At 40.5% G+C, this 11,587-nt stretch overlaps 1 protein-coding gene across 2 annotated transcripts; it reads left to right on the top strand.

Moving 5' to 3' along the window:
- The first annotated feature begins 562 nt into the window (after positions 1 to 562).
- Positions 563 to 11,303, top strand: LOC107789336 (proline transporter 1-like). 2 transcript variants are annotated; one of them, XM_016611122.2, is made up of 7 exons: positions 563 to 877; positions 2,766 to 2,990; positions 3,099 to 3,193; positions 3,557 to 3,746; positions 9,855 to 9,979; positions 10,535 to 10,750; positions 10,905 to 11,303. In XM_016611122.2, the coding sequence occupies exons 2-7, from the start codon at positions 2,798 to 2,800 to the stop codon at positions 11,280 to 11,282; spliced, it is 1,197 nt and encodes a 398-aa protein (XP_016466608.1). In that variant the 5' UTR covers positions 563 to 877; positions 2,766 to 2,797; the 3' UTR covers positions 11,283 to 11,303. The 2 variants fall into 2 exon arrangements, with proteins under 2 accessions (XP_016466608.1, XP_016466607.2); XM_016611121.2 differs by having other exon boundaries at positions 563 to 887.
- The last annotated feature ends 284 nt before the right edge of the window (positions 11,304 to 11,587 follow it).

Genomic DNA, 11,587 nt, shown 5'->3' with positions numbered 1-11,587 from the left:
GGAACTAAAGGGGGAGAAATTCAAGAATAGCCAGATTTGGAACTAGTCGTTCAAAAATAGCTCAGTTTCAAAAGTAATCGAAATTTAGTCACTTTTCATGTAAAGATAAATCTGAGCGAAAACATTGTTCAAAACCCGGAAAACACGCCAGTATATTATACTGGAGTTCCAGCATAAGTATGCTTGGACTCCAACATATTATACTGGAGTTCCAGGATAAGTATGCTAGAACTCCAGCATAAGTATTCTTGAACTCCAGCATATTATACTGGAGTTCCAGGATAAGTACACTAGAACTCCAGCATAATATACTGGAGTTTGGAGCACCGGTGCTCTAGTCTCCAGTATATTATACTGGAGTCAGTAAAGTATACCGGTGGAGTTCATACACAGGTGCACCGAACTCCAGTATATTATGCTGGACCGGTCTCTGTTGCAGCAAAAAAGTAGCTATTTTTCATTGACTTTATAAACGTTGGCTATTTCTGAATGACCAGTCCAAAAACTAGCTATACCCTGCTATTTTTACAACTAATGAAGAGGAGACGGAAGGCGTCACGATTTTGAGAAACTTGGCCAACCCAATTAGAGGTTGACTTTACAAGGCAAAGACATTTCAAGAGTGCGAAATTATTTTCTTGTTTATTGTGTTGGCTGGTCCTCTGGAAATTAGGCAGAGCTGGCTCCGATTGAATTAGCTTCAGCTGAGAAGCAATTGGAGCTGGCGTTCGACGACGGCATAATTAGGGATGGGGCGGAGGAGGAGAGCATCTTGCTCTTGGCCGGACGGGAGAATGAGATAGTTGAAATGGGAAACGATGACCCTTCTCGGAAAGAAAATGTGGACGATCAATACCCTGTTCATACCGCCCACCAAGTCAGCAACGGTCTCTTACGCTTTTCCAATTTTCAATTTCATTTACTTGAAGTCCTTATTCTGCTTTCTTATATTGTCGAATAATTGTTACTATTTGAATTGATGACAGAAAATTCCATTGACCCATTGTTTTTCGGCTGGCCCATTTGAATCTTTAAATTCCTTGACTTCTCACCTCAATAAACTCTTCATCCTTTTGGTGTTGGATACATTGTTTTATTTGATCCTTTTAAATGAACTTTTCCCTTTCCTTTTAATGTGGGTACTCTATCTATGAGAATTTAATTTGTTCCATACCTACAGTATTTGATTAAATTCCTCTTTCATTCAATTGTGACAAGTGATCAGAAATGATTAACTTTTCCATTCTGTTCATTGAAAAGTTAAGAAGAAGTCATTTCCTTGATCTGTTGTACTTTAGTAGATAAAGTAACCTGTCTTTTGCTGCAATTGTATCATTGATATCATTGCTGTTAACTCGTTGTAGTTTTGGTGCATCATGGTGTTAACATGGAGGGCCTTGTATTGACAGTTTTTTTTTTTTTTTTTTTTGTTAAATGATCTTTCTGAATATAATTCGATGAAAAAAGGATGACAATTACAAATTGAGGCCATTGATCTGTTAATTTCAGCTGGCACATTTCAACTTCTTGCCTCAGTAATTTGTGTGTGAACAGCACCTCACCCTATGTTTGTAAAGTTGTCATTAATATTCAGTATACATGATAATTTGTAGAATCCACATAAAGCTCACTTTATAAAAGATCCAATAGAACAGACTTACATTTGACTCAGGTGCTTTTGTCTAGTAACTTGCAAGAATTAAGAAAACTGAATTAAAATGAGAAATTTATTGTGTTTATGCATTTTTTAACTTTTCCCTTCTTTCAACAAGAACAACAACAACAACGACCCAGTATAATCCCACAAGTGGGGTCTGGGGATGGTAATATGTACGCAGACCTTACCCCTACCCCGAAGGGTAGAGAGGCTGTTTCCAGGAGACCCTCGGCTCAAAAAAAAGCAACAGGAGCCGATATATTAGTACCATAAAAATGCATAATAAAATAACAGCATAATAAGAGATATGAAATACAGAATACGAAATACGAAATAGATGACTGGTATAGTAAAACTAGCAGGTAAAACCCTGCATCAATAGACGACCAATGACATTCTTAGTCTAACTCCTAATTGGCTAGTCTCACTCTATTGTGCTGTAGAAATATTCGTAACTCTACCCTAACCTACAACCTTAATGCCCGACCTCCATAATTCCCTGTCAAGGGCCATGTCCTCAGCCATTTCCCTTCTTTCAAATGGCTAAATTAATCCATGCGTATACTCTATCTATATGAATTTAATTTGTTACATAACTATAATGCATCTGTTTGGATTCCAATTTTATTGAATTTTGGCAAGTGAAGAGAAAGAATGAGCCGTTTGGACAACTTTTGGAAAAAGCTTATTGATAATGTTTTCAAAGAAAAAGTTTGTGCAAAAAGGAAATGTGGTTGGATATTTGTTGTTTTATCTAAAAGACCTGTGACTGTTTTATGAGTAGAAGCAGAACCTTTATTTGAAAGACACCTCAAACCATTTCTTCAAAAAGACAGTTTTTTTTTTAAACAAAAACTTAAAACAAAAAAGTTTTTTGAAAAATATATTGCAAGATCTCAAAAAGAATTTCATGGAAAAACTCCACCTTTATTTCCATTTTATCTTTTGAAAAATTAAGAAAATAGTACTTTGTGATGTGTTATGATATTATAAAAGAACCTGTTTTTCTTTGTTTTTTCTGTATCTCTGTTTTTTTTTCTGTAACTCTATCATTGGCATCAATGCTGTTGACTCATTGTAATTTTGCGTTTCCATTTTTTTTTTCCAGATTCATGGTTTCAGGTGGGAATTCTTATCAGCATGGGTATCAACAGTGCATACGCGCTGGGATATTCTGGCACAATCATGGTTCCTCTAGGTTGGATAGGTGGTATAGTTGGTCTAATTTTATCGACAATGGTATCACTGTACGCAAGTATTCTTACTGCCAAACTCCATGAAGTTGGGGGAAAGAGGCATATCAGATATAGAGACCTTGCAGGATATTTATATGGTACAAATAATAATCACATCAACTGATGTGCAGGCATCCGACATCATTCTTTTTATTACTTGATCAATTATTTGTTTGAATAAAATTGAGCTTATTTTGTTGCTGCAGGAAGGACAGCATACTTGGTTGTCTGGGCATTGCAATATGCGAGCCTCTTCTTGATAAATATTGGATATATTATCATGGCTGGTTCAGCATTGAAGGTCAGATATATTCTTTTCCTGTCCTCCAAACCTTCTTTTCTCATTTATTCGATGAGACACTTTGGCAGAACCATTACCATTCCCCTCTACCCAGGCAAAATGAAAGAGAAGGATTATTCCGAGTAAAAGAAAGGACAAGAAGAGGGGGGGGGGGGTAAGGAGTTGCCAGATAAAGATGATTAATAACTGAGTCTTTTTTACATTTTCAGTTTTGTGATGTTGGCTTGATTCATTGTTTAGTTCTTCTGCTGCAAATATCTTGGTAGATTTTGACGGTATGATTACTTTGTGTATCTCTTGTGAATACAATACCTAAACTAACCTTTTTTAGTACATACTCTTTTGACTTGATTGCCATGCCAGGCCTTCTATCTTCTCTTTAGCGATGACCATCAGCTGAAGCTGCCACATTTCATAGCGATCGCTGGATTCACATGCGTGCTTTTTGCCATCGCAACGCCCCATTTATCAGCACTAAGGGTTTGGCTGGGGGTTTCATCATTATGCTTGCTACTGTATCTCTGTATAGCATTTGTGTTGTCTCTTGAAGATGGTATGCTGCTTCCTCTCTTTAATGTTTTAACTGGCTGGCATAGGGCATTGCATGCTTGTGCCAAAGTTGGTATCGATTTAATAATGTATCAAAAAGAGCACAACATCACCCTCATGACTTGTGCATAATATTACTGCCCATATAGGCAAAATAACTTGAGCAAATATCCATGGTTTGTTTGAAAGTTCAGTGCAATGTTGTATCCCGATATCTAATGTCACCAGTATGTGAAATTTACACGGAAAGACATCTAGGTTTTACCAGTGTACCTTGTTCCTGCCTTTCTGGTGGCCTTGTTTCTGCTCGAGTTATTTCCTGTAAAGTGATTTGAAAATCCGAAAGTCTCTTCAAACAAAATATAACAACAACAACAGACCCAGTGATGTCCCCATAAGTGAGGTCTGGGAAGGGTAGTGTGTACACATACCTTACTCCTACCCTGGAAGGGTAGATGGTCTCTTTTTGATAGACCCTCGGCTCAAGAAAGATGCAAAATACTCTTCAAATGAAATATGCTTTCTCAAAATATAAGAAGAGTTAACTATAAGCACTTAATCTGGGAAATAACAATTATACACCATAAGAATTAGTCCCTTATTTCTTGTCACATTTATCCTTAGTCAATAGCATTCCAAGTTGTCTTAATCTTCAGAAAGCTGTCATATGGTAGTAAAGACATCATATTCATTGCCACGCTATCATTATATAAGGGGAAGCATTCATTGGAAAATACTTGCTCATGAAGAGGGTGATCCTATTTGTCTGGGCGAGGAGGTCAAAAGGTGCTTCTGGGAAGATTTGGATGAGGTTGTGCATGGTATTCCGCAGACCGAGAATATTTTCATAGGGGGTGATTTTAATGGTCACGTTGGTGGAGGCTGCTACGGGTTATGAAGAGGTGCATGGTGGGTTCAATTTCGGGGTTAATGAATGAGGGCGGTACCTCGTTATTGGATTTGCTAAAGCTTTTGACTTTGTGATAGCTAATACGGGTTTTCAGAAGAGGGAGGACCACTTGATCGCTTTCCAGAGTAAGGTTGCCAAGACTCAGATTGATTATCTTCTCCTCAGGAGAGGTGGTCGGGACCTTTGCACTGATTGCAAGGTTATCCCGAGTGATTGTCTGTCGACGCAACATAGGCTCTTGGTAATGGACTTGGAGGTCAAGAGAGCAAGGAAGAAGAGAGCAGTGTATGGCCAACCTAAGATCAAGTGGGGAGCCTTGACTAAGGGAAAGGCTCAGAAGTTGCGGGAGAAGCTGTTGGCTATGGAGGCCTAGAGGAGTAGTGGGGATGCGAGTAGTATGTGGACCACGACAGCGAACTGCATTAGGGAAGCTGCTAGGGAGGTGTTAGAGGTCACGAAGGGTTACTCGGGTGGCCACAAAGGGGACTAGTGGTGGAATGGGGAGGTCCAAGGAAAAGTGGAAGCTAAGAAAGCGACATATTTGAAGCTAGTGGGGAGCACGAACGAGGAGGAGAACAGGACGTGTAGGGAGTGTTATAAGAAGGCAATGAGAGAGGCAAAGTTAGCGGTCACAGCGGCTAAGACTGCAACATTTGAAATATTGTATGAAGATCTTGGGGGTAAATGAGGTGAGAGGAAGTTGTACAAGTTAGCCAAGATTAGGGAGAGGAAGGCTTAAGACCTGGATCAAGTGAGGTGCATCAAAGACGAAGACTGTAAGGTATTGGTGGAAGAGGCGTGTATGAGGAGTAGATGGAAGGAGTACTTCCATAGACTCTTGAACGAGGAAGGGGACATGAACACCGTGCTGGGTGTGTTGGAGAACTCAGAATGTCGGAGAGATTTTGGGGTTTGTAGGCGTATTAAGTGTGCGGAGGTTGATATGGCAATACAGAAGATGAACAGGGGTAAGGTGACAGGGCCTAACGAGATTTCGGTGAAATTTTGGAAGGAAGCGGGTATGGCAGGCATGGAGTGGCTTACTAGCTTGTTTAACGTCATTTCAGGATGAAGAAGATGCTCGAAGATTGGCAGTGGAGGTTGATGATTGTGTTGTACAAAAACAAAAGTGATATCCAGAAATACAACAATTATAGGGGTATCAAGCTGCTGAGTCACACTATAAAAGTTTGAGAGAGGGTGTTGGAGAGGAGGGTGAGGACTTGTGTATCTATTTTTGAGAACCGGTTCAGATTTACGCTGGGTCTGTCAACTACAGAAGCCATTCACCTTGTGATACGATTGGTGGAGCAGTATAGGGAGAGGAAATAAGACTTGCATATGGTGTTCATTGACCTTCAGAAGGCCTATGACAAAGTCCCGAGGGAGGTGCTATGGAGATGTTTGGAAGTTAGTGATGTCCCGGTAGCGTATATTTGGGTGATTAAGGACATGTATGAGGGAGCTAATACTCGGGTGAGGACTGCGGGAGGAGACTCGGAACATTTCCCAGGGATCGGCCCTTAGCTCATTTTTGTTTGCCCTAGCGTTGGATGTGCTGACCCGACACATATAGGGGGGAGATTCCATGGTATATGTTAGTTGCTGATGACATAGTACTGATCGACGATATGCGAGGTGGTGTTAACTTTAGGTTGGAAGTTTGGAGACAGATGCCGGAGTCTAAATATTTCAAGTTGAGTAGGTCGAAAACTGAATACTTGGAGTGCAGGTTCAGTGATGGGAGGCATGAAGCAGACGTGGAAGTGAAGATTGATACTCAAGTCATTCCCAAAAGAGATAGTTTCAAGTAGCTTGGGTCTATAATCCAAGACAACGGGAGATTGACCAGGATGCAGGGTGGATGAGATGGAGGCTATCTTCGGGGGTTTTATGCGATAAGAATGTGCCACCTAGACTTAAAGACAAGTTTTACAAGGTGGTGGTTAGAACGACTATGTCGTATGGAGCTAAGTGTTGGCCCGTCAAGAAGTCCTTTCTCCAGAAGATAGAAGTAGCTGAAATGAGGATGTTGAGATGGATTTGCGGACATACCAGGAAAGACAAGATTAGAAATGAAATTATTAGGGACAAGGTGGGAGTAGCCTCTGTGGAGGACAAGTTGTGGGAATCGAGGTTGTGATGGTTCGTGCAGGTGAAAAGGGGAGACATAGATGCCCCGGTCAAAAGGTGTGAGAGGTTGACCATGACAGACTTGAGGAAGGGCAGGGGTAGGCCAAAGAAGTATTGGGGAGAAGTGATTAGGCAAGACATGTCATTGCTTCACCTTATCGAGGACATGACTCATGATAAGGTGTGGAGGTCGAGGAATAAGGCGGTAGGTTGACCGGTAGTTATGGGTTTCTCCTAGGTTTACCAGTAGTACTTGTATTATTCTTGTATTCTATTATTCCTGGTTCTTTATTACTTTGTCACGTTACTCGCTTCCATTAATTATTATATTACTGTTGTTATTGCTTGTTGCTTTATTCTTACCGTTTCTTTAGCCGAGGGTTTTTCGGAAACAACCTCTCTGCCTTTATAGGATAGGGGTAAGGCTGCGTACACACTACCCTCCCCAGACCTCATGTATGGGATTAAACTGGGTTTTTTGTTCTGTTGTTGTAGTATTTACTATTTTTCATATAGACTGAAATCGGAGGGATTTGAGGTCCTTGGTCTCCTTATATGGCTTGGGCAATCCTCATCTCATAAGCTAGCTTTTGGTGTTGAGTTAGGTCCAAGGTCCATTTATCATGGTATTAGAGCTATACCCATTCCAATTATTATTACCGATGTTGGGTCCCCATTTATGTTGTCCACGCTCCTGTTTGCAGGCCGGGTGGGGTGGGGTGGGGGGGTGGGTGTTGAGTTGTCCCACATCGGAGGGATTTGAGGTCTTTGGTCTCCTTATATAGTTTGGGCAATCCTCACCTCATAAGTTAGCTTTTGGGGTTGAGTTAGGTCCAGTGTCCATTTTATCAGTATCCTTGATGAGCATCTCGAGAACCATGCAGAATTGGAAAATTTTAGTGTTTAGAATTACTGGAAGCAATTATGCAGGGTAGGTTGATAAGCCAAAAAAAAAAGAAGCAAAAATCTGTATTTCGGTCTAGAATTTCCTATTAGAAAATTTTCTAGAATTTGGAGGAAATTCAATTTTGAATGAGGGTTGAAAATGTGGAAAATTAGACACACTTCTAGTTTCAGACGGAACTCCAAACAAGATATTACATTTGTGATTTCTAACTTTCTTCCCGAGCCAAACGGAGGAAGAATATGAACTTCTTGTCCTTGTATTTCTGGATAGAGGTGGTCAGACCGACAATGTTGTATGGGGCTGAGTGTTAGCCAGTCAAGATCGCTCATGTCTAGAAGATGAAGGTAGCAGAGATGAGGATGTTGAGATGGATGTGCGGGCATACCAGGTTAGATAAGATTAAGAATGAGGTTATTCGCGACAAGGTGGGTGTAGCCCTATTGAGGACAAGATGCGGGAAACGCGACTTAGGTGCTTTGGTCATGTGAGGAGGAAAAGCACAAACGCCCCGGTGAGGAGGTGTGAGAGGTTGGCATTGGAGGGCCTACGGAGAGGTAGAGGTAGGCCAAAGAAAAGGTGGGGGGAGGTGATTAGGCAAGACATTGTGCCGCTTCAGCTGACCGAGGACATGACTCTTGATAGGAAGATATGGAGGTCGAAGATTAGGGTAGTAGGGTAGGTAGTCTAGAGTGTTCTTAACAGTTGTATTGGCACGCAGTCACGCTTTCTGTTGGTAGTAGGTTTTTATGACTAACCGTTAATTTCTTTCATTGTTGATCACCTTACTATCTTGTTGTTTTTATTCTGCTTTTATATGGCTTTTTGGTGCTGTCCTTTCTTGTCTATATTTTCATTAATATGGTGCTTATGCTTTCTTGAGCCGAGGGTCTATTGGAAACAACCTCTCTATCCTCACAAGGTAGGGGTAATGTTTGCGTACACACTACCCTCCCCAAACCCCACGGTGTAGGATAATACTGGGTATGTTGTTGTTGTTGCTTGTCCTTGTATTTCTCTTTTCATCTTCTCTTTCTTCCCAAAGCATCTAGAATTTTCATCCTGGCAAGTTGAGTGTATTTAACTTTTGTTTTTCAGTTTACTTGAATTTAGTATTTAGACTTCTGTTTGGGCCTGAACTAGTGCATGATGATGAATGTCTGGTTTTTCATGACATGCATATCCATGAATAATGGAAGCGTCGTAACAATGTCTGGATGGATGGTTCTTTTGGCCTTCACTGGAATGGTAAGGATGTAGGTTCCCTTTCATTAACTTGCCATTAGATTGATTTCTAGCAACTTTAATTTAAACAGCTTTATTATGTTATATTTAGTTTTCACTGAATATTTGGACTGGAAGTTCAGTGATGGGATATCTGAAGCAGCAGGGAAGTGAAGATTGATTCACAAGTCATCCTCAAAAGGGATAGTTTCAAATATTTTGGGTCTATAATGCAAGGCAACGGGGAGATTGACTAGGATGTTACTCAACTCATTGGAGCCGGGTCGATGAAATTGAGGCTCGCTTCTGGGATTCCGTGTGATAAGAATATGCTACCAAGACTTAAAGGCAAGTTTACAGAGTGGTGGTTAGACTGACTATGTTGTATGGGGGCGGAGTGTTGGCCCGTCAAGAAGTCCTATGTCTAAAAGATGAAGGTAGCTAAAATGAGGAGGATGTGTGGGCATACCAGGAAAGACAAGATTAGGAACGAAGTTATTAGGTACAAGGTCGGTGTGGCCTTGGTGGAGGACAACTGCGGGAATCGAGGCTGAGATGGTTCGGGCATGTGTAGAGGAGAGCCATAGATGCCCTGGTCAGGAGGTGTGAGAGTTTGACCATGGCGGGTCTAAGGAAGGGTAGGGGTAGGCCTACTACTTTTGTATTTTTTTCTTATTTCTGGTTCTTTATATTACATGTTGTGTCATTTCTTCATATTATATTGTTGTTGCTACTGTTTGTTATTTTATTTTCAGTGTTCGGAAACAGCCTCTCTACCTCCACAAGGTAGTGGTAAGGTTTGCGTACATACTACCCTTCCCAGACCCCACATGTGAGATTACACTGGGTTTTTTGTTGTTGTATTTAGTTTTCCGTGAGTAGTCTCCGAGGGACTTCTTTTTTCTTTTACTAAAGCCGGTAAATTTTTTTCCATGTTCCAGGTATGAAGGCTCCTGCTAGGGACTACAGCATTCCAGGATCAGAAGTAAGCAAGATCTTTGCAACTATTGGTGCGGTTGGGAACGTCGTTTTTGCATTTAACACGGGAATGATACCAGAGATACAGGTCAGAAAATAAACCGTGAACTTATGTGATCAGGCCATCCTTTGTTATGACTTTAAAGCAAGTATAAATTAACCTCCTTCCAATCATCTTACTTGATTTATGTTTCTATTGCCTATCTCAGTTACATCCCTGAAATTTCTACCAGTGGTTGCAGGGGTAATATCTAGTTGATACACTGAACTCGTATTCTCCCAGTTTGCTCATTATCAAAGTGCATGGACTTCTACCCACATGTAATCAGGATTGGGGTGTTTATCCGATCTCTGTCTTTTAATTACATTATCTTAGATTAAACTAGCTGACCCAATAGACCAATCATTCAACATGATTTACCTTTCCATTCTCAACTTCCATTTCTAAGACCTCATTTGCTGATTGACTGATACAGTCATTTGAAATAAAGTAAAACATTTCAGAATTTGCTCCAAGAAAGGCAAGTCACTTATTTTGCCAGAGAGAAAAGCTGTTGGTTACTCTTCCACTTGTTCTGCATCTTTTTAGTTTTGTTCACCCTGTTGCAGTTAATACAATATCTTTGAATCCGTCTTGTTACAGGCTACAGTCAGACCACCTGTAATTGAGAACATGTTGAAAGCTCTGTTCTTTCAGTTCACAGTGGGAGTTGTGCCCTTGCATGCTGTTACTTATATAGGTTATTGGGCTTATGGATCTAGCACTTCGTCCTATTTACTGAACAATGTTCATGGTCCAGTTTGGTTGAAGGGCGTTGCTCACATGTCTGCTTTCATACAATCGATCATCACTTTGCATGTAATCATCGCCCTTCACTTTGATTTGAGATTTCCTTCTAATCATTTTCTCGTTACAGTTGATTACTTGTCCTTGGAGATGTAAATCCCTCCAAGCTTCCATGTCTTCTAATCTTGTTTTCTGATCTTAGTGTCGCTTATGCTGCTACTTACAGATATTTGCAAGTCCGACATATGAGTTTCTGGATACGACATATGGAATCAAAGGAAGTGCTTTGGCTCCTCGTAACATTGCATTCAGAGTGGTTGTTAGAGGAGGTTACCTTGTCTTGACCACTTTCCTGTCGACTTTGCTGCCTTTCCTGGGAGACTTCATGAGCCTCACTGGCGCAATCAGCACATTTCCACTCACATTCGTACTCCCAAACCACATGTACCTTGTTGCAAGGAAAAACAAGTTGTCTAGCTTACAGAAGAGTTGGCATTGGTTAAACTGTGTCTTCTTTAGTTGTATATCAGCTGCTGCATTTGTAGCTGCCTTAAAGCTTATTGTTGTAAAGACTGAAACATACCATTTTTTCGCTGATATATAGTTTTCCTTAGTGGGGTTTCAATGTTTATTTATTTATTTATTAGCAACTTAACATTAGTATTAGTTGAATAATGCAGCTTGGTTTCAGTCATTTCCCCGTGATAATCTGATTAGAATTCAAGTGATTAATAATCAGGTTTAGTGAATCTTGTGGTGCCATGCAATATTATCCATTTGCAGGAACATTGAATTTGAAAATTTTGAGTGAGACATGGATAAGATGTGGTTCCAATTCTTACCCTTTGATCCTAGTATCATTTTTCATTTAGCTTAAGAGAAGGCTTCGCGCTCATGGCCTGGTAGGTC

The sequence above is a fragment of the Nicotiana tabacum genome, chromosome 6 (genome assembly GCF_000715075.1).
Source record: "Nicotiana tabacum cultivar K326 chromosome 6, ASM71507v2, whole genome shotgun sequence".
In the NCBI taxonomy this organism is placed as follows: domain Eukaryota; kingdom Viridiplantae; phylum Streptophyta; class Magnoliopsida; order Solanales; family Solanaceae; genus Nicotiana; species Nicotiana tabacum.
This window is presented reverse-complemented; position numbering and strand designations above follow the sequence as displayed.

Excerpts from the sequence above, each read along its gene's own strand:
- LOC107789336 (XM_016611121.2), top strand. The coding sequence starts at position 809 with ATGGGAAACGATGACCCTTCTCGGAAAGAAAATGTGGACGATCAATAC. Across the intron at positions 888-2,765 it reads CGCCCACCAAGTCAGCAACG|ATTCATGGTTTCAGGTGGGA; the intron begins GTCTCTTACGCT and ends TTTTTTTTCCAG. Across the intron at positions 10,751-10,904 it reads AATCGATCATCACTTTGCAT|ATATTTGCAAGTCCGACATA; the intron begins GTAATCATCGCC and ends TGCTACTTACAG.